Below are 22,716 nucleotides of genomic sequence, written 5' to 3'. Positions count from 1 at the left end.
TGAAATAGCTTAACTGGAATTCCATCACCTCCACTAGCTTTGTTCATAGTGATGCTTCCTAAGGCCCACTTGACTTCATATTCCAAGATGTCTGACACTAGGTGAGTGATCACACCATCGTGATTATCTGGGTCATGAAGATCTTTTTAGTACAGTTCTTCTGTGCATTCTTGCCACCTCTTCTTAATATCTTCTGCTTCTGTTAGGTCCATACCATTTCTGTCCTTTATCGAGCCCATCTTTGCATGAAATATTCCCTTGGTATCTCTAATTTTCTTGAAGAGATCTCTAGTCTTTCCCATTCTATTGTTTTCCTCTATTTCTTTGCACTGATCGCCGAGGAAGGCTTTCTTATCTCTCCTTGCTATTCTTTGGAACTTTGCATTCCAATGGGTATATCTTTCCTTTTCTCCTTTGCTTATTACGTCTCTTCTTTTCACAGCTATTTGTAAGGCCTTCTCAGACAGCCATTTTGCTTTTTTGCATTTCTTTTTCTTGGGGATGATTTTCTTTTTCTTTTCCCTGTCTCCTGTACAATGTCACGAACCTTGGTCCATAGTTCATGAGGCACTCTATCAGATCTAGTCCCTTAAATCTATTTCTCACTTCCACTGTATAATCATAAGGGATTTGATTTAGGTCATGCCTGAATGGTCTAGTGGTTTTCCCCTCTTTCTTCAATTTAAGTCTGAATTTGGCAGTAAGGAGTTCATGATCTGAGCCATGGTCACCTCTATAAGTTAGACCTAAATTGGATTTAAATCTAAACCTTTCCTTCTCAGATAGATGCAGAAGCTGCAAGTCTCATTCCCCTGAACCCCACTTTCCTAAGAAACCCACTAATAACTGTTCTTTTCCAGGTCTTTCCTCTACCTCTCACAAGTGATCGTTTCTATTTCTGTTGAATCTTTGTGCTTTTAGAGAGAAAACTGCCGTATGTCTCTCTTTAAGAGCTAAGAGAATCTTTTAGCTTTTCATTACCTATTAAATCACAATTAGTTCTGATCATCAATAGGTCCAAGTGGGGTCATTGAACAAAAATAATCAGAGCCCTACATCAGGAACCTTGTAAAAGCCATGTTACAAAGAGGCATACATCGTTAAAAGACATCTTTTGACGTTCATGCTCCAGGAAGGAAGGAAAAGCCAGGTCCTCCTGGAGGTGGTTGGTGCACACATCCAGTAAAAGTAGAGCGTTAGCCCATGGTCACTTCATAGCCTCCTGCACAGCTCTCTGAGGGTTGCCCGAGTTCCTCTCTGCTCACCCCTGCCATTTTCTAGTCAATATAAAAAGAATGCCTCCTTTAAAAATTGTCCTCTTAAAGAAAAAAAAAATTGTCCTCTTCCTCCCATAATCTAGTCAGTATATTTGTAAAAGTACATTGAAATGGCTTTCAAACCATGTGGTTTTCTATTCGTATAGATTTAGGCCCATTAAAGTAATTTGATTATTAAATCTCAACTTAGATGTTTAATACCAAAACTAAAATGAAAATGTGGCCTGTCCCTAATTGATGTGCCGAATGTCCCATTTTTGTTGGTGTTTTAGTCGCTTAGTTGTGTTCGACTCTTTGCGACCTTATAGACTGCCCCCCAGCTCCTCTGTGCATGGAATTTTCCAGGCAAGATACTGGAGTGGGTTGCCATTTCCTTCTTTAGGGGATCTTCCTGACCCAGGGATCAAACTCACTTCTCCTGCATTGGCAGGCAGTTTTCTTAGCACTGAACCATCAGGAAAGCCCAGATGTCCCATTAGCTAACAAGTAATTGGCTAAGAGCTAGATTTCATCTCTAGTTGAAGATAGAGAGATTTATGTAGCCTTATCACCAGTCCTCCAAGCCACCCTCTTCTGGAAAATGGCTTATTCCAGTCAGATTGCTTTCGGCAACACCACAGATATTCTCCTTATGTACAGCGAGTACTTTCTGATCCTTGTTAGCAAAGGGACCTATCAAAATGGAAAAAGGCAAGAGGAAAGTCAGCAGCATGTGCAGTATGCTAGTGAAAAAGGGTGCATCCTTGTGCAACTTCTCAAAATTACAAGTCAGATAAAATGCAGGCAAAGTGCAGCATTTCTGATGCTCATATGTGGACCACAGCATCTTCTGATGGGCCACGATTGACCTTGGAGAGGCTCACAGAGTATACTGCAAACAGCAGCCCATATTCATACACGAAGCAGCAAACCTCCACCTGAAACTCACCACATCTGTCACTGGGAGATGGCTTTCTGGGAAGTAGGCCTGAGTATTTCTTTGCAGTTAACAAGTAAAGCAGCCTAGAATATGCAGACTTTCTGTTTGTTTGACTGCTTTTAAAACAAACAAACACTCTATCGGGATAAGTACAGCATCCAGAACTGAGGGTCATCCTATTCAGTCAGTTCAGTTCAGTTCAGTCACTCAGTCATGTCTGACTCTTTGCAACCCCATGAATCGCAGCACGCCAGGCCTCCCTGTCCATCACCAACTCCCGGAGTTCACTCAGACTCACGTCCATCGAGTCCGTGATGCCATCCAGCCATCTCATCCTCTGTCATCCCCTTCTCCTCCTGCCTCCAATCCCTCCCAGCATCAGAGTCTTTTCCAATGAGTCAACTCTTTGCATGAGGTGGCCAAAGTACTGGAGTTTCAGCTTTAGCATCATTCCTTCCAAAGAAATCCCAGGGCTGATCTCCTTCAGAATGGACTGGTTGGATCTCCTTGCGGTCTAAGGGACTCTCACGAGTCTTCTCCAATTAGGTACACCTAATAGGGGTAATATCAATCTATAAAGAAAAAAGGAAAAGGAAACTTTTACTTACCTTTTAAAGTACCAAACCTTTTTGTAATTCTTTTTAACATTCAATATTTATCCAGATTAACCATAATCCTTTCCTTCCTGATCCCTTTTTGAGCTTGTGTGTTAAATGAAAACTTTCTCTCCTGACTATTAATAAAACCTCTTGATGACTTCCAAGACACCTCTGTCATATAAAATTCCTTTCTGTCTGTATTTTGAACTATTTTAGTGTGAATTCTGTTTGAATTAAATAGAAATGCATTGCAAGTAAGATATGTGTTGCCATTTGAAAGCTGTGTCCCAAAAAAACTCTTTGTATTGGATTTATCATTCAACTTAATAGTTCCATGTCTCAAAAGTGATTGGTTCAAGTAGTATTTTTTTTAACACTGGCAAAGACATTAGCTTTACAAGAAATGGCTATTAAAATCTTTATCATGTTAATCAAGTCAGTATATAGGAACCAAAATCAGAAATTGAGAGAAATTCAAACCTTTCTCATACCCTGTATCAGATCCTTTCCTGTCCCTGCATTATTTCAGTTGCCAAAGATTGTTCACTTCAAGTTATGAAACTTCCTCTGTCAACTCTCTGGTCAGCAGTCTACAATCTTCTACCAGACTCGCCTTCTGCATTGCCCCTCCCAATTCATCATCTTATCACTCTCCCCTAATTGATTTGAAGGGGAGTGAAGATGATGATTTTTGGGGTCAATGATTAAGGATCACTACTACAACTTCTCTCTCAAGGAGTCTCTGTTTAGCATTTTATGTATGAGAAATAATGCTGGATTGAGTTGAAAGCCAAAACATTTGAAATCCACTATTGGTACAGGCTGATTTTTTAATTGTTTCTTTCTTTAGTATGAAACTTCAGTTAAATGCATTAATTCATTCAAACTGTAAACAAAGAGCAAATAAAACTTAATAGATATGGAAATGGCAACCCACTCCAGTATTCTTGCCTGGAGAATTCCATGAACAGAGGAACCTGGGTCTGTAGTCTACGGGGTCGCAAAGAGTCGGACACAACTCACAACACACACACACACTATGCCAGACTCTGCACTTGACACTGGTCAAGAAAGACACAGTCCTGTAGTCAAGAGCCTATAAAAGAAAGGCAATTTATCAATGATTATATAAAAATATGGTAACACTGATACATACAGTCATTGATGATAACAAAGGAGCCAGTGTAGATTGAATAATATTAACAATGGAGTCAATGTAGATGGAATCCTCACTGTGATGTAGGCACTAGAATAAGTGCTTTATATGCTTTACCTAATTTTATCCTTATAACCACTCTATACAGTAGGTACAATTATTATCCCCACTGTACTGATAAGGAACTTGGACCTGGAAAGAAACTTGTCCAAAGTGACAGAGAGGAGTGGAGCTAGGATTTGAATCCGGTTTGTGGATGGAATGCAGTTCTAATCTCAGAGCCCCATTCTTAATCTCTCTGCCTCCATCTGCTGCAACAGAAGCAGCCTCACACCCAAAACCTCCCTTGCAAGTTTCTCACTTGAAACTGGAGATGCATGATGGTTTTTTGAAATTGAAAGTCAGTATCAAAATATTTGAAATGTTGCTGTTAGGAACAAGCTCATTTCATTTGTTGAAAGTGAAGTGAAAATGTTAGTCACTCGGTTGTGTCCGACTCTGCGATACCATGGACAGTAGGCCACAAGGCTCCTCTGTCCATGGAGTTCTCCAGGAAAGAATACTGGAGTGGGTAGCCATTCCCCTCTCCAGGGGATCTTCCCAACTCAGGAATCAAATCTGGGTCTTCTGCGTTACAAGCAGATTCTTTATCTTCTGAGACATCAGGGAAAGTTTCAAGTAAAGGATGAAGCTCTTCAGTCACTCAGTCATGTCCAACTCTTTTCGACCCCATGGACTGCAGCACTCCAGGCTTCCCTGTCCGTCACCAACTCCCAGAGCTTGCTCAAATTCATGTCCTTTGAGTCGGTGATGCCATCCAACCATCTTATCCTCTGTTGTCCCCTTCTCCTCCTGCCTTCAATCTTTCCCAGTATCAGGGTCTTTTCCTGTGAGTCAGTTCTCATCAGGTGGCCAAAGTATTGGAGTGTCAGCTTCTGCATCAGTCCTTCCAATGAATATTCAGGACTAATTTCCTTTAGGATTGACTGGTTGCATCTCCTTGCAGTCCAAAGGACTTTCAAGAGTCTTCTCCAACACCACAGTTCAAAAGCATCAATTCTCTGGCACTCAGCTTACTTTATGGTCCAACTCTCACATCCGTGCATGACTACTGGAAAAACCATAGCTTTGACTAGATGGACCTTTGTCAACAAAGTAATATCTCTGCTATTTAATATGCTGTCTAGGTTTGTCATAGCTTTTCTTCCAGAGAGCAAGTGTCTTTTAATTTCATGGCTGCAGTCACCATCGCAGTAATTTTGGAGCCTAAGGAAATAAAGTCTGTCAATGTTTCCATAGTTTCCCCATCTGTTTGCCATGAAGTGATGGGACCAGATGTCATGGTCTTAGTTTTTTGAATGTTGAGTTTTAAATGAGCTTTTTCTCTCTCCTCTTCACCATCATCAAGAGGCTCTTTAGTTCCTCTTTACTTTCTGCCATATGTGTGGTATCATCTGCGTATCTGAGGTTATTGATATTTTTCTCGGCAATCTTGATTCCAGCTTGAGCTTCATCCAGCCTAGCATTTTGCATGATGTGCTCTGCATATGAGTTAAATAAGCAGGGTGACAGTATACAGCCTTGATGTACTCCTTTCCCAATTTGGAATGAGTCTGTGGTTTCTGTTTCTTCTTGACCTTCATATTGTTTTGCTACCATCTTATTTTATAAACAAATTCATAAAGAAAAAGAATTATTTTCATTGGGAAAATCTGAATTAATCAAGTTTAGTGAAGCTGTTATAAGCTGAATCCAGTATACAAGCCATCTGAGGAAGTATTATCATATGACTGTGATTGATAAAGGAATTAAAGGCAGTGATGCAGGCTCTGGAAAGAAAATCAAAAAGTGATCTTTAGTCTTAACTACCTTGCTGGTGCTAAAAGAGAGAGAGAGTAAGATAAACAACAAAATATTACAGCAAGGACTTTTAGCCACATGAATAATTTTTCTATCTGCCATTTTCAAAACTGCCTTTCCCATTATTGAACATTGTGGCGTAGTGGTAAAGAATCCGCCTGCCAATGCAGGCGACACAAGAGACGTAGGTTCGATGTTTGAGTTGGGACGATCCCCTGGAGAAGGAAATGTCAAGCCCCTCCAGTATTCTTGCCTGGAAAATTCCATAGACAGAGGAGCCTGGCAGGCTACAGTCCATGGGATCCCAAAGGGTCAGACAACTGAGCACACACACCACACAGCCATCTTATAACATTGCAACTTTATAGACTCTCTGGATCCTTTTCCTATTTTCCTCCAGCTTCCAATTAATTTTTTTTTTTACCAGTTTCTCCTAGTTTTAGTAAAGTGAAAGTATTAATCACTCAGCAGTGTCTGATTCTTTGTGACCCCATAGACTATATAGCCCACCAGACTCCTCTGTCCATGGAATTCTCCAGCCAAGAATACTGGAGTGGGTAGCCTTTCCCTTTTCCAGGGAATCGTCTCGACCCAGGGATCAAACCTGGGTCTCCTGCATTCGGGCAGATTCTTTACCATCTGAGCCACCAAGGAAGCCTGGTTTTAGACTATGAGCATGAAAAAATAAAATAGGAAAAGCAAATCTGGCATGGCAGAGTATCTCTTTGACAAGCACACCCTGGGGAACAGTGATAATGAAAGCCAAACCTCCTCAGCCTGGCTTCCTATAGCCACAGGGGTGATGTCCCTGGTCACCAAGCCCATACATGCGTATTTGTACTGCACCTTTTCTATAAGTTGTACCAAAATGTCTACTTAAGTTCTTTCCTTAGTACCATTCCCTCAAATAAAGTAATTGGTACCCCTCCCCCAAAAGGAAAATCAAATTGATTCTTTTTTCCAAATGGATGTGTAATTGGGAAGGGTTAATTTTAAATCCATACTGGCTCTGCTTCTGTGACTTTCACTCTTATTTTGCTGCTTTTGTTATTATAGGCATACTTAACGGCCTGCCTCAGGGAGCCTGCCTGCTCCTCCTCCTCCTGGCCCTTGGGCTAGGATGCCTTTGCTGGGTTCCCAGGGAGACAGCCTGACCCACCCACCTGTGAAGGACTGTGACTTTCCTGAGTTCTTTGTGTGGGAAATGGCGCCCCTCATCTGCTGCTTACTGGAGTGGCTCAGAAGTTCACATTTGGAGAGCTAGAATTGCAGATAGATAGCTGTGGCATCTTTGTTTGTTGACGTAATAGCAGATATTCCATTTCATACCACCAGTGAAATGACTGTAAGGAAGTGAAACTCACAATCCCCCTGCCTGAGGCTTGCCACTCTAGGAGACATTTGCAAGAATTAAATGGTCATTTTTACTCTGTGTCCTAACCTTCCCCCATCTCTGATCCATAGAAGAACCTGGCATCCGGGCCCCGACAAGATGGTTATCTCAAGCCATTAGTCTGCCATCTTCTGGGTCAGCTGGCTCTCCAAAGTTGTATACCTTGCCTCAAGATCTCAACACTCAGATTTATTAGCTTATAGTGCAATGGGCAGAGCGAGCTTGGACTGGGTAACAGATGCAGGATGTGGTCAGGACTAGGACAACAGCCATCAACTACAATGAGAATCAGCATGCCATAAGTGCACTGTATTATTATTTTCTATCTGTACCTCTGGTTCTCCACTGAGACTATTCAATCTTTGGTAGTAAGGACAATATGTTTTCATTTCTGTTTCCTCAGTACATAGTTGAATGTTTGATACAGAGAAGGCATGGAAGAAACTAGTGGATGAATGGAGTGAATCAATGAATGAAACAACAGAAATGGCAACACTCACACTGTTACCATGGCAATACTCATAGTGTTACCTCCCTCTCTCCCACTGACTACTCAAGTAATTCCATAATAACTACTCAAGAAGGCCCAGAAGGTACAGCTTTTTTAAAAAACACATGCAAATTCTCAGAAAAGTTGTATACACCAATATTTTCTTTCTTTTTCTCCACAAAACTCTGAGTTGTCAAGCAGTAGTTTAGAAACACAACACTGTATATCCATTCCTGTTTGGTTTTGGTTTTAGATTAGTGGAGCAAGAATGAAAGGGTATACTATTTCTTTCTATCCAAGGATAATCTAATCTTGCAAAGACAGTTACCAAAGTCAATAACAATTCCTACTCAGAAGACAAATAGTGTTTGAATTGGATTAAGGTGAAAGGAAAGTGCCTGCTGCAGCTGTGTCAGTGAGGGACTCGGTGTTTATGGCTTCATTACAACCTTAAGTGGTGTATCTATCTTTCTTCTGTGTTTAATGAAGCCACAAACAACCAACTCTTTATTGAGTGATACTGGAGAGTTTTTTGCTTTTAACTTGATGTATTTCAATTCGTGATTAACTAGCTATCCCACATCGGGTAACTCGGACGGGTGCTTTAGAGACAATTAGCTAAATGTTCCTCTGTGTTAGCCACAGAATCAAGAAAAAAGATAAGGAGAATCAATAAGACCAAGCCAGGGTAGAAGAGAACATTCATCTTCCATCAAGATCATTGGTGGACTCATCAAGCTGCCTGTCACGAGAGAAAACGGCTCCACTCCGTCTCTCTCCCTCTCACTCCTGTGTACATAGTTCGGCTCTGGCTGCTAAGTGACTTGGCTGTTGTGTTGTTCAGTTTTCAGGACTGTATCTCCTGTCTTTCTTCACCATCCTCCTCGGGCTGGTGCTCTACTCGTCCACCTCCACGTACATAGCCCAGGACCCCCGGGTTTACAAGCAGTTCCGCAACCCTTCGGGACCCGTCGTGGACTTACCAGCCACAGCTCAGGTGGAGCCTTCGGTCACCTACACCAGCCTGGGCCAGGAGACCGAAGATGAGCCCCACGTGCGTGTGGCCTAGGATGACACCCTCCCTGACCACTGAGGACACCTCCACGGCTGTGTGTCCGCCCGTCATCTCTGTTTTGTACATAGAGAAAGGTATTTATTAGGTGCAGTTTACAGAGGTGGACTGCAAGGTAGCAAATCCGAAAGCCTGTAAGAGGCACACGCTAAACATCCCTGGAGATGCAGGCTCTGATCCATCTGGAGGGATGCCTACCTAGGGTGTATCCTGGTCACACACACACATACACCACCACCCCCCGTCCACATTAATTACTGTGAAAATGTTTGAATCAAAAGCAAGTATTACTGTTTGTATGATTATGGTTACTGTTATGATAGCGACTTTCAGGAGGAGGTTTTGTACTCCTGATGGGAACTCTCGCCAGACCCACATGTAGTTAGCATCACTCCCACTTTTCTATGGCAAGTCACTTTTTAAGAATCACACTTTATTTTTGTGCACCTTCTCTGAGTGCTGCATGCCACAGGAGCCCCACCCTGCGATGCTTCCTTATCCTAGGCACCTGGGGGCTCATGGTTCCCTCTGTTACCTGTTGGATCGCCTGCTCAATATGTATTTCGTGCTGTGACCCTTGTGGGGAGTGGCAACTGACCATATAATTCTCTATTCTAGGAATAGATATAAAACAAACATTTTAGCCTTTTTATATTTCAACCTCGGATTACTCCAGGCCATTGCCTTTCTGTTGCAACTCATGATTCTGCTAATCAAGTCCTTGTAATAACAGGATAAGGAATGTTCCATTTCTGTGGCTTATGGGAAACCCCAGAGTAATATCACTTGTGCTTAGGGTACTATCTTTTTTAAAAAAATCTTTCTGCCCCTTCCTATGTTCCCTCTTCCAAAAAAAAATTTAATTTTCCTTTTCCCCCTAGATTTCTTTAGGGTAGATCAATATGGAGATCAATCAAGGCATTGGAAAATGCCATGGTCCTCTGCCCTTTTGTGTGACACCCTTTTTGAAATATACCGGCATGGAAATTATCTTGATTGTGGGATATCATTGGTTGTCTGGCCTCCCAACAAAGTCAGGGTGCTGCTGTGGCACAGCCTCTGACAACAGCTCATCTGATATGGCCATTGTGTAGTGGTAAAAATCTCACCAATGAAAAGTCTGGCATTTTTGGTCATATTTGGCATCCATTCGATAACAGAATGTATCAACACAGCATTCTTATGGATACAGAGAATATTCCAGGGTCCTGATAGGGCTTTGAGGGGTATGTCACTAATCTAATTTTGTCGCCTTTACAATAGCTCTTTCTTCAAACACAGAAAATCAAGAAACACCACAGAGCTCTGTGATTTACAGTAGATTCTCTTTTTCCCTATCAGTACATGCACTAGTCTTTACGTTTGGCTGGCTTCAGTATCATTCAGAAAGATCCTCGACAGAGTTACAGGATTTGTAAAGGAAAAACAAGTGTTTATGAAACTTTGGGCAATTCAAACCAGTTCAAGTTAAGTAAGCAAAGCAAAACTCCAGTGGGGTCTCTGTAAGGTGGAGAACAGATTGCAGCTTAGTCAGGATTCCCATACTGGCCTGAACAAGTCCTAAATAGACCTGCAAAAGTGTCCCATGCTGTCAGTCAGCACCCACGTGGCACCTCTGTCTGCCCTCTACCCTGGGGACAGGGAGTCCTGCCTTGGAGTTGGAGCAGACAAGTTATCTTTCCTGATATGCAAATTGTATGTTCATCTCCATTCAGCCCGCTTAGAAGCCTGTTTTATTTCTAGTGAAAAAAATCAACACTAAAGCTGTATCAAATCAAAAGAACTTTGCCAATGTTTGCTCTCTGCTACCTGTCAAACCAATTAAATACCTTTCTCTGACTATTTTGTCCATTCAGATCTGAAGACCTTTAAAGACTGGTTTTATTTTTGTGTTTATGTTCCTTTGGTTTGCATAATTTGTCTGATTTATTGCATTTTTAGTATTTATTTTCAGCCAAATATTTTCATCTTTTTTTGTTCATTTTTATGACACTAATTTGTAGACGCTTAGTAAAATCTTAAGAAAAATAAGTGGATGAAAGTATTTCCAAGTCAACTCAGTGGATGCAAATTTTTTTTTTTAATTTCTAAAAGGTTTGCAATCAATGGATGGCTACAGGTTGCCATGTGAATCGTTTCCTAGGATATTTTAACTGACTCCAAATTGTATGGAAACCAAGTGTGAATGTTAAGGTGAATTCACTGTATACCTTTTATCATCCCATGTCCTTGTACACAAGACTTTCGTGTCACTGGGGTGCCTCACCGTGTTGGTTCTTCTCCATTTAGAAAGGCTGATAACATACTCGAATTGTCTGAGATTCACCCCATGAATCAGGAGTTCCAGATTGGCCTTTTGGGGAAAAAAAGACAATAGCAAGAAACAAACTCTTTTTCTGTGTTAAGACATCAACCCTTTGGGAATGGGGTAGGAAATGGGAGTAGGACGTCATTAACTCTAACTGTTTGAGTTTCTGGAATTTCATAACCTCAGTAGACACCAGCAAGAATTTCAGCTTTTCAGTCTACCATAACTCTCTCTTCCACAAATAAGACTTTAGCAATTTGTATAGAATTTGGCTGGGTAAGCAAACCATAGCTCTCCTAAGTCTCGCCCGAGATAAGTGGTGGTCCTCACTTACTCCATGACAACTTGCACTGGGGCTAGCGCTCACCTTGGTCACACCTTCCCACAGCTCCACACTCTGAAATACACAACCAGGTAGACCAAGCAATGGAAAAATTGGTACCACTGTGTCCCATGAAAATGTTTCAATGTTTAGTTTAGATATTGCTAACCTGTGCTATTAACCTTTTGACAAGCGTGTAGTATTGTTCGTTTGGGGTTTGTTTTTGATTTGTAACCACTTAGTAGTCCCCAGCTAGCTACCAGTACAGATTTTTACCCCATGGGTAGGATTCTACTGTCAAGCCACATAAATAACAAAGCACACTAATCCCAACACTGCAAATGGAAAATATGAACCAAAAAGGGAAATTGACACCAATAAGTTGAACAAACTCTCCATTTTTGATATTTGCATGCTCCCCTATGGACTGGCTGTGGCAATGTAATGCCTGTATAATGTTTTCAAATAAAAATAAATGCTTTATGAAAGCACCAAGTTCTTGGTTTTCTTGAGTGTTTGTCTGCTCTATGACAACCGGGGAAGCAGCTCTCATGGGATGCTAGAAATAGCAACGAAAGTAGATAGCAGGGTACATGTCAAAATAAAAATCAGAAAGAAAATATTTCCAAATTAGGAAGGGCACAGTTGGTCTCAGAGCTGTAGCTTCAAAAAGCCAAATTAAACACGTTTGTAATTTGCAAAATTAATTATTTGATGGGTGCTTAAGGAGACAGCGGCTACAACCTCTAAACCCACATTTAAAACATATGTAGGGCAATTATAAATTTACCCTCAAGAAACTGTTTCTCATAAAGAAGAAAGTTCTTTGTATGCTGCCCTCGGCACAATGCCAGGCATAAAGAAAGAGCACGACATTTATAAAGCAGGGCTGTTTATGTTTCTGCTCTGAACTTACACAGTATTGTCATGGTTACTTCTCCACTAACTGTTGTGTTTAGTCCCCAAGTCATGTCCCACTCTTGTGACCCCATGGACTGTGTAGCCCGCTAGGCTCCTCTGTCCATGGGATTTCCCAGGCAAGAATACTGGAGTGGGTTGCCGTGCCCTCCTCCACCACTAACTGTAGTCATCCAATAACCCTAAAATACTTAGAGATGATGGTATATAAATTTATACTTTTTTATCATTCATGTTCATAATCAGATCTCAAAAATTAAATGAGCTGAAAGACTGTATGTCAGAGTTATATATTTAAAATCTTTTTAAAAGAAAAACTCATTTTGCAGAAAAAAAGGAACAGTCGCATACAGCCTTTATAAAGGACTCTTAAGGAGAGATCCATTGTGATCTGCTTCTATAAATAGTATAGTACAAACAGCGCTTAACAAAAACAATGTGACTCAGCTTAAAAATAGCTTTTTCCTTGAGAAATTGAACTCTTTCTGTAAAGTATGGCTTATTTTTATTTAGTAAACTCTGTGATCAAAGATGAAATACAGTTGAACTTCAAGTCTAGTCTGTGTCTAAATGTCCAGCAATTCTAAATGATTAGAGTCCATTAGTATACACAGTAAACATGCATCTCACATTTAGATTGTGTTCCCAGCGAATTATCATTTTCTTAAGAGAAGGAACTTGGTTTCCTAAATGCTTGGAAGTTCTTACAAAGGGAAGTTAAGGCTGTACTTGAATGGTTTTTGTGATGATTAGCATGAAGAGAAGGAGAAACATGTCAGATTCAGCATAGGACCTGTTAAGTGTAACCTTCTCTTGATGTTTCACAGGAAGACAGATTGTCACATCTGCAGTAAGGCGGGCCTGGAATCAGATCCAACTAATCTCTTTTCAGGTCCCCCATGCAAAACAGGGAAGTCTCTTATACATCTTTTTTTTTTTTTTTAATGGAATCTTACTCCTAAATCAAAAACAGAAAGTACAAGGGTAAGATATGTATTACAAAATGTTCCCCTTTTTCCTTCTACTTCTGTTAAGTACTTTTTTTTTTTTTTGGTAAAATTCCTATTCCTGGAAAAGCAGAAATTATGAGATTCACTTAAATCACCCTTGAATTTTTTAACAAACCTTTAAAAAGTTAGGCTGTTCCTTCAGGTTGACTTTGGGATAAAAAACAACACAGTGAAGCTCGTTTTTCCCTTGCAAATAGTGTCTTTGAATTCATAACGTTGCTTCTTAATTATGTTCACTGTTCTTTTTTTCTTCTCTTCTTTTTTACTTTGATTTCTTTTTTTCTCTTTTTTTCCCTGCAAACGTAAACAGAGGGTTCACTATGGGCCACCTACTCAGTCTCTGCCCTTTATTCTCTATGTGGTCAGAAATGTTTAATTCAAAAAAAATTATAATACAGCTGGAAAGCCCCATACCTACCAGATGGCCTTTCATTAGTGCCTGAAAGGACAAGGCATTGCGTGTCACTTTTTAGACAGCCAGGCGAGTCTCCTCCAAGCACTACTGCAGCCTGATTAACAAGGAAACTAATGATCAGAGGGAGGAGGTCCCTGGGGACAGACTAAAATTAGGGGCATCCATCTGGGTAGACAAAGGCCTGGTGTAGACGAATCTACAAAAGCATGAAAATGAGCTTGCTCACCAGGCTTCAGCATTAGAGCTGGGAACCATCCCATAATGCTTGAAAGATAATTTCAGAATGGATAACGATAAATATTACTTTACACAATGGGGAGTAATCTTCCCAAACTCATTATCCCACAGTGATGACACTGGCTAAAAATGTGTCCTGTCACTGAATAGATGAGAGCGCTACAATCAGGCAGTAAGTAGGCTGTGTAATTCATTATCCAATACGTCAAGCAGGCAGTTTTAATAATTATGCCTGGACAACAGGTCCATAGACCCAGTCTGTTGCAGAAGAACCTGGCTGTGTGGTTACCCTGGCTGTAAGAGGCATACACCATTACCTCCCTGCCCCTGGGAACTTCGGCAGCACCGTGGCTGGCTATGACTCTCGGCCACTAGATGTCGCTGTCTGAGGGAAAACATCAGGATGACCGCCTGCCTACAGCGGTGATAACATTATTGGGTTCTTACTCCTGGAGGGCCGCCCTGGCCTAGGTTCTCAGCTTATGGTTCAGCCTTCTTCCTTGGAAACATCTGTGGCCAGGGGCAGTGAAGGGAGAGGAGTTCCAGTGGTAATTTCTCGAACATCTTCTCCACTGTGTCATTGCTCAATGTGTAAAAATGTAAAAGAACAAGAGAGAAATATTCAAGGCTAAAGGATACGAATTATTTAGAAGTAAATTACATTCAAGGGCAACACACCCATCATTTCAAGAAATGGTGAATGTCAGATAAACGCGTGCATGGCCTCTTGGCAGGGGCTCGAAAGCCTCCTGCACCCGACATTTCCCCCAACAGTGTCCACAAACTCCATTTCTGGGATATGGGGCTAAAAGATTGAAACATGGGGTGCTACCTACTTTTGTGCAACGTTAGGTCTCATTCCTGCCTTTCTTGGCCTTGTCTTTGTAGGCAAGGAGAATTACTTCCATAGTACCTCAAGAGGTTTGATAAATTTTAAGTAATAGTAATGATTGCAGTTTCACAGATGGTTGGCCACTTGCCAATTTCACAGTAAACTAGAAAAGCAATAAAGAAAATCTAGTTGTTCTTAAAATGACTACTTTTCTAAATGAAATTACTAAAGAGGGAGGAAATGGGCTAATCACTGGAATGATCAAAACAGTCTCATTATGGGACTCCCTGCGAGCTTTTGTTTGAATTCTCTGATGTTGTTTTTTGGGCACTGAATAGGATTTTAAAAGCTAAATAGGTCACACATGCATATAAATGGTTGAGTGAATCACATAACTGCTTCATGGGCCCCATGATTCTGCCTATCAGGCTGCATTTTAATTAAAAGGAAAATCGTCAGGAATAGAGGACAACTTAATGTGAGGAGTTTTGTGTCCTAGTTGAAGACTGAGACTTCACTTGGCATTCAATTTTCAATTCATAATTATACCCTCCAAACAACTGTGACGTTCATTTTCATTTCAGTCACCAGCTTAGACACAGAACTTGAGAGCCAGCGAGAATATTGGCGATCACTCCGTTCAAAATCTCAAGTCCCGTTATGACACCTGAGAGTGGAGATAATTTACTTGAAGAAAAGACATTTAGCCTGGAGAAGCTATAGCCTTGTTCATCACTGGCACGATCCTGTAGATAACAACAACATGCAGTACTTCCATTCAAGAGGCGGCTTTGTTATCACCAGAGACCAGGGTCAGAGATCAGTGCAAATCCTTCCCATTAAGAGGCCGGGCAGCTTGTTAGGCAGCTTGGATAAATAATTCTTTGGAGTATTCCTACTTCCAACCAACTCTGAAAGTGGGGTCCTGAAGGGAGAAGAAAGGAAAAGCACCCAGTGCATACCCAAGCTTGACTGTCTTTGCCCTTTGGATTGAATCCATCCAGGCGAATACACAGACAGGAGATTCTCCCTCTGCTACTCTAGTCAACACACAAGTGTAAGAGGATTCCTTGGGACTGACTTTGCCCATGAGATTCCCAAAACCATCTGCAACAGCTATGCCAGAGTTGAGAGCTCACTGCTTCCATAGGGGGATTTCTTATTCTCAGACACCCACTAGCTGCTGCTGCTGCTGCTAAGTCGCTTCAGTTGTGTCCAACTCTGTGCGACCCCATAGACGGCAGCCCACCAGGCTCCCCCATCCCTGGGATTCTCCAGGCAAGAATTCTGGAGTGGGTTGCCATTTCCTTCTCCAATGCATGAAAGTGAAAAGTCAAAGTGCTCTAATCTCCAAAGACCTGCGGCAGGTCAGTGTCACTAGTGAGGTCACCAGCCTTGGGAAAACAGTTAGCTGTGCCGAGTGGAGACCTAACTTGACTTGGAGGTGGAGGAGCTTCTATTCTTCTCCTTATTGGAACAATAGAAACCACTCAGTCCAGTGGCACCTGGGATGCAAAGATGTAGGAAATAAATGTTATTGAACAAGAAATCATGGTAACTGGAGATTGAAAAATTTTTGAAGCAAAATTTGCCCCTGCCTGTCCTGAGGCACCAGAGTCTCTTTAGAACCCTCAGAGCTCTGTGGGGCCACCACCCTCTACTCCTGGGTTAGCAGGGTTGAAAACACCCCTCTGCTATTTCTTCTGTGGTCTATTGAATGGATTGCTTCTGTTTGTAATGCAGTCTTCTTTCCTTGCTTCTCGACATTGTAAAGGAATAGACTTTTATGTACTAATGCAAGTTTTATTATTTACATTATCATGAAAAAGTAGAATTTCTTTTTTAGAATGAGGTGCACGCTAAATGAATACAGTCGTGTCTGACTCTTTGTGCCCCCGTGAACTATAGCTTGCCAAGCTCCTCTATTCATGGGATTCTCCAGACAAGAATACTGGAATGGGTTGCCATGCCCTCCTCCAGGGGATTGAGCTGACCCAGGGATCGAGCCCACATCTCTTAAGTCTCCTGCATTGGCAGGTGGGTTCTTCACCACTAACACCGCCTGGGAAGCCCTTCTTGTTCAGGGTACAATGTAATTCCCATCTGCTCCTAATGTGCTGCGCCCATATCTGGTTTTGGGCCTCATTCTGTTTCTGTCTGCTCCTCCTGAAGTGGCTGATCCAGTGTCACCGCAGAGTCCACGCCTCCTACCGTCTACTCAGCTTGGTCTTTCTGCTTCACTAATTCATTCTTGCTGAGCATTCCTTCTTTGAGCATTTCAGGAAAATAGTTTTCTTCACTTTAGAATTCAATTATATTTGATCTTTTGCCTTCAAAATTATTTAAGAAAAGGACAAAACTATGCAGCAGGAATGATAGTATCTCAGATACTGTCTAGGCTGTATGCACATTTGATTTTTTTTTAATAGAATAGAATTGGATTTTTTTATCACACTGCATAGTCATTAAATGAAAATATTCTGGGTCCTAAACAACAGTGATTTTAAAATCAAATCATGGTTTTTGAAAATTAAAGATTATTATCTTTTTCTAACGTCCTTACCTGTCAACACCATACATCAAGATTCCCACATTAGCAAAACACTGTGAAATGCTTTACTGCTGGTGGAGTTGGTTCATAACATCCATCCTGCAGAGTCAACTTTATTCTCTTCAATTGGGATTATTAGCTACTTTAATGCATTTTCACTAGCAGCATTTAAAAAAATTTTTTTACACTATTCTTTTATTCATAATGTTCTCAAGGAAACATTCTTGAGAGGAAGTTGTGACCAAGTAAATAATGTGGAGATAATAACGTATCACAAATAATGCATTGCTATCCTGATTACACGGAGAAGGCAATGGCAACCCACTCCAGTACTCTTGCCTGGAAAATCCCATGGATGGAGGAGCCTGGTGGGCTGCTGTCTATGGGGTCGCACAGAGTCGGATACGACTGAAGCAACTTAGCAGCAGCAGCAGCAGCAGCATCCTGATTACAAGGAACTAAAAGCTTTTTTTCCCTTACATACTTTATCCTTAGAAGAACAGAGTAACAAATAGAAGTATTAATGTTGGAGATGAAATATAAAAAAATAAGGCAATAAATTCAGGTCCCCTGAATCTAACTAAGTGAAAGTTTTGGTTAAAGTCAGATGTTTTGCGCCAACCCAGGTTCTGCCCTTGACTGACCCACTTGCAGTAAATGGACGGATGTAGACAGGATTTTTGACAGACACAGCTCAGCTCACATGTTCAGCCAATGTGGCAAAGCAGGTGCCAGCAAAACTTTGTGCCTACAAGGAGGCCAACTCAAGACATGGCAAGAGAATCTAAGTTACATGAAGTCATCTAGGTCACCTTCTATGAGTCCAGGGTTGCTCCAGATAATGCTCCTATTTGAACTCACCAGAGGGGATTCCAAAACCTACCTCCATGTGGGAACTCCAGACCACCTTCAGCCACTTGCTTTCAGATTATGTCCTGTTCCGAACTTGAGATGGTGATTTTCTCCAGGAAAGGAAACTTGAAACTCCTTTCTCTTCTCTTTGCAACTCCATCGAGTCTACTTTTACATTAAAGGGATGTATTCCTCTTCGTGTTCCTTGCTTGAACATCTTATTCCAGCTGTGAATCTCCAGCAAAGCTGTGAACTCAGCCCGCCAAGATTTCTCTGGGAAGCCCAAGGGCAGCTAATAATAAGACCAAAGACATTGATTTTGCCCAGCATCCCATGGCATATGTGGTTCAGAATGAGACAATGCCTGAGAACATAGTTACAATACATTGTTTCTTCCTGGATACTACTAGAGCTGTGCTTAGGACAGGTACCACTGAAAGTCTTTTAAAGTCAGACAAATGAAAGCCCCCAAACAGGCGAAACCCAGCCTTTTCCTTTGCATCTGTAAGGGAAACCCTGTTGCTCCCTTTATAAAATCAATCCCTGGTCCTCTGATATTGACAGTGGATGGAGACTGTCCCAATACTTGGGGAATAATGCTGAAGCTACAGTAATTAGTGCCAGATCTTCAAGAGGAAGATGAAGCTCACTGATAAGTGTCATATCTCAAGGTCTCTCCCTCTAAAGAGGTCTTTAATCTCGCAGCATCTTGATTCAAAATTTTAGCAAAGCCATTGCATTTTATTTGAATCTATTACAGATTTATATGGTGCTGAAGCTATAACTGATATCATTTATTCGACTGTGTGCTAAACACTGGGCATTGTAGCGATTGTCTCAAAACAGCTCTGTGGATGGATTGTAAAGTGCGTCCCAGTTTTTTGTTTTGTTTTTGGTCTCACTGAGTGGCATGTGTTATTTCAACTCCCCAACCAGGGATCCAGCCTGTACCCCTTGCAGTGGAAGTGCTGAGTCTTAACCACTGGAGAGCCAGGGAAGTCCTGTATCCCTGTTTTCTGAAGAGTTAATGGAGGCACACACAGATTGTATAAAGTTGCCAAGTTTACAAAACAAGCAAGTGATGAGGTCAGGATTCAAACCCAGGTGTGCCTGACTCCAAAGATGGAAGATCCCACTGAACAAGTTGTCTTATGAAACTCAGAAAAGGGTTCAAGTTCATCCTGCCTTTGAGGAGCTACTCACAAGGATCCGGTAAAAAGAAGCATGTGAGGGAAGAATGAAGTGACTCTGTAACTAAATAAAGAATGGATTACATTGTAATGATGAAATCAGTGAGCCTAAGAAACCAATGCCAACCATATTTATGACTCTACTTTGATATGGACATGGGTGACAGGCAGATTCACCCTGTGTGATCCCAACAGCAACACTGGTCTGAAGAAAAGAATAAACAAAACAAAAACAGAAGAAGTACTAGCTCACCCTGGAGGTGGAAAGATGAGATCAGGGGCAATGTCCTTGACTTCTCCTCCAAAGGCTGCATCCTACCTGCCAAGCAGCAGTCCCCCCACCTCTCCCAGGGGGACATCTTATCTGTACCCCTCCTGCCCCCTCCTCTCCGGAGACCTGACACAGCCTACCATGCCCTTCTTCCTGAAATGCTTCTCTCACTTTAAGTTTGTGGACCACAGTAGCCTGGCATCCCCGCACCTTGCAGGCCACTCCTTTTTGGTGTCTTTCACTGGATCCTCCTTCTCATCCACAAAGCCTTTCCTTGGAGCTGCCCACGGCTCTGCCTTTAGCTTGCTTCTCCTTTTTATCTGCACTCACTCATATGGCTTTAAACACCAGCTTCATGCTAACAACTCACTTTTGCAGCCCCAACCCAGATCTCTTCTTCCCTGCTCCATGTCTCCACGTGGGTGTCCACTGAGCCTCTTGTGAATGATTAACAACAACATGGAGTCACTTATGTCAAAGAATCTAGAATGAATCCAGGAGGCCATTAGGGATGTGAAACTTACATCTACTTTGGATGCAACAGAATCTTTTGACTCGGCCTTCCTAAGCCCTCTGGAACTTTTTTTTTTAATTTACTCTTTAGAAATCACAGCTTAGCAACCAGCCTGCTTCCAAGTGACTGAGTACCTGCACCAATCATAGTTCTGTAAAAATAACCTCTCTGGAATGTCTTTGTCAGTTGCCTTTATAAACCCCACGATTTCCTACTTTTCTCAGAACAAATTTGAGTTACTGCTCAAATCAGTGCCTCCTGAATTTCAATTCTTAAGGCAGCAAACAAACTCTTTTTCTTATTTGTAGCCTTCAGCATTTCTTGGTTGACACTCTCCAACCTAACTTGTCCACAAAAGAACTCTTAGTTTTCCCCAAGTCTGCTTCTCCTCCAGTCTTGTGCATCTCATTAGCCCATCATCTACCCAGACTCAGGCCAAACACCCCAGAGACAGCCTCAATTTTGTTGTTTCATCAGCATCCTCGACCACCCTACCGGGAAATCTTGTCAAATCCTACGACTCGTGTTCTGAATCTGACCCCTCAACACAGCTGCTCCTGCCACCCCAGTCCAGGCCCCCTCCCTCTCTAGCCTCAGCTGTGGAAACTGCCATCCAAGTGCTCTCCCATGTCTCTCCATAACCCTCTTAAAGAAATCTTTTAAAAATGTAAATTACAGGCTGTCCCTGGCGGTCCAGTGGTTAAGAATCTGCCTTCCAATGCAAGATATGCAAGTTTGATCCCTGGTCTGAGAATTAAGATCCCACACGCTGCAGGGCACCTACTAAGCCCACAAGCTCCAGAGCCAGGGCATACAACTAGAGAGAAGCCACAGTGAAAGGTCACCCGTGCCAGTAAGACTCAATGCAGCCAAACCTTTTTAAAATGTAAATTACATCCTGTTATTTCTCTGCATAAATCCCTCTATTCTCTCCCATTAGCTGTTAGAATAAAACTCAACTGCCTTGCATAGTTCTCAAGACTCACCAGACCTGGATCCTGCCAAACTTTACCAGCGCATGTTTTGCTACTCCGGTCACTCACTTACCACACCCTGTCTATTTCTCCAAGCCTGTTCCTACCACGAGGCCCTCATGTCCATCTGTTGGATGTGCTTGTCCTTAAGATCTCACCTCATCTGCTGTCTCCCTGAAGGGCCTGCCTTGATCATCCTCACCCCAATCTTATCCTTCTATTATCCTGGTTTAGTTTCTCATCACACCTCTTGCTATTTAACATCTTGTTGTACTCATATTACCATATTCTCTCCTAGAGTATAAATTCTGTAAGGCTAGAAAGAATATTAGGTAGTTGTTTTTGTCTGAGGCAAACATAAATGGGCTCTGAGCAGATTAGTGTTCTTGGGTCACTAAGTCGTGTCCGACACTTTACAACGGTATGCCAGGCTTCCCTGTCCTTCACCATCTCCTGGATTTACCTGAACTCAGATCCATTAGGTCAGTGATGCCATCCAAACCATCTCATCCTCTGTCATCTCTTTCTCCTCCTGCCTCCAATCTTTCCCAGCACCAGGGTCTTTTCCAGTGAGTCGTCTCTTCACATCAGGTGAGCAGATTAAGGAGAAAGAAATTCATTGGGAAGGTTTCTAATTCTCTGAGGTAGAATTTTAATAGCATTTGTGCTCCTGATACGACCTTTGTAAACAAAACCTGACTTACAATCACTGGGAAGAATTTTTTTTTTAACTAGAAATACTGTTTTCAAAAATATTCAACCCGTTCACAGACATATAGGAAAGTGAATGAGTGACTTTGGACTGTGGATCCATGATCATTTATCCAAGTCTGGACAAAAAGAAAACAGCCTTCAGGGAAGTGGTAAAAATTCCTGGGTGAAAATATGAAGTTAGACGACAATGATGATGAACACTGTCTCTTAGAGAAATGATTCAGCTAGAACATTAACTCAAAAAAAAAAAAAGGAAAATAAAAAATTATTTATCTTGGTCCTGGTGGCAATGAACTTGAATATTTGTTTAATAAAGCATGAACTAACCTTTGATATTATAGGGGAAGAAAAACTTTTCCTTGACTCCCTTGGGTCCCTGGCTGAGTCTGAAAGTTAAACTGCTGAAGACATGGTAACAAGAGAAAAGAATACAAGTTTATTTAACATAAGTTTTACGTGACAGGGGAGACTTCCTCAAGAAATGAAGAGTTAAAGAAATGGTTAAACCTGAGTGTTTTCAGGCTAGATTAGGCCAAGAGTGGACAGTTATAGAGAATTATGGTAGGACAAAGGAGGTATGAGCTACATGTAATAAGCTGGAGAAACTTAACAAGTCCTATTTATTTGGACTTTTCTCTCTCTGTCTTAGAGATGAGCATGTTCCTCTCTCCAAGGTGTGAGGAGGGCACATCTCACAGGAGGGAGAAGCACAGGGGGAGGTCAGACAGACTCTCCTGCTTCCTGACTTTATCTCATACACCTTCAGCTTACAATACTCAACATATCAACATGCCATGTTCTGGGGTAGCAAGTTTTGCACTCTGTCAATATCAAACTTGCAA

At 41.7% G+C, this 22,716-nt stretch overlaps 1 protein-coding gene across 1 annotated transcript in view; it reads left to right on the top strand.

The window, feature by feature from the left end:
* Positions 1–11,880, top strand: part of SLC35F1 (solute carrier family 35, member F1) — a 167,707-nt gene extending 155,827 nt beyond the window's left edge. Inside the window, exon 7 of the mRNA XM_010861806.1 lies at positions 8,539–11,880. Within this exon, the coding sequence (XP_010860108.1) occupies positions 8,539–8,763 (225 nt within the window). The 3' untranslated portion in view covers positions 8,764–11,880. The remainder of the gene's footprint in view (positions 1–8,538) is intronic.
* The last annotated feature ends 10,836 nt before the right edge of the window (positions 11,881–22,716 follow it).

The sequence above is a fragment of the Bison bison genome, unplaced genomic scaffold (assembly GCF_000754665.1).
Source record: "Bison bison bison isolate TAMUID 2011002044 unplaced genomic scaffold, Bison_UMD1.0 scf7180017864473, whole genome shotgun sequence".
Lineage (NCBI taxonomy): Eukaryota > Metazoa > Chordata > Mammalia > Artiodactyla > Bovidae > Bison > Bison bison.
This window is presented reverse-complemented; position numbering and strand designations above follow the sequence as displayed.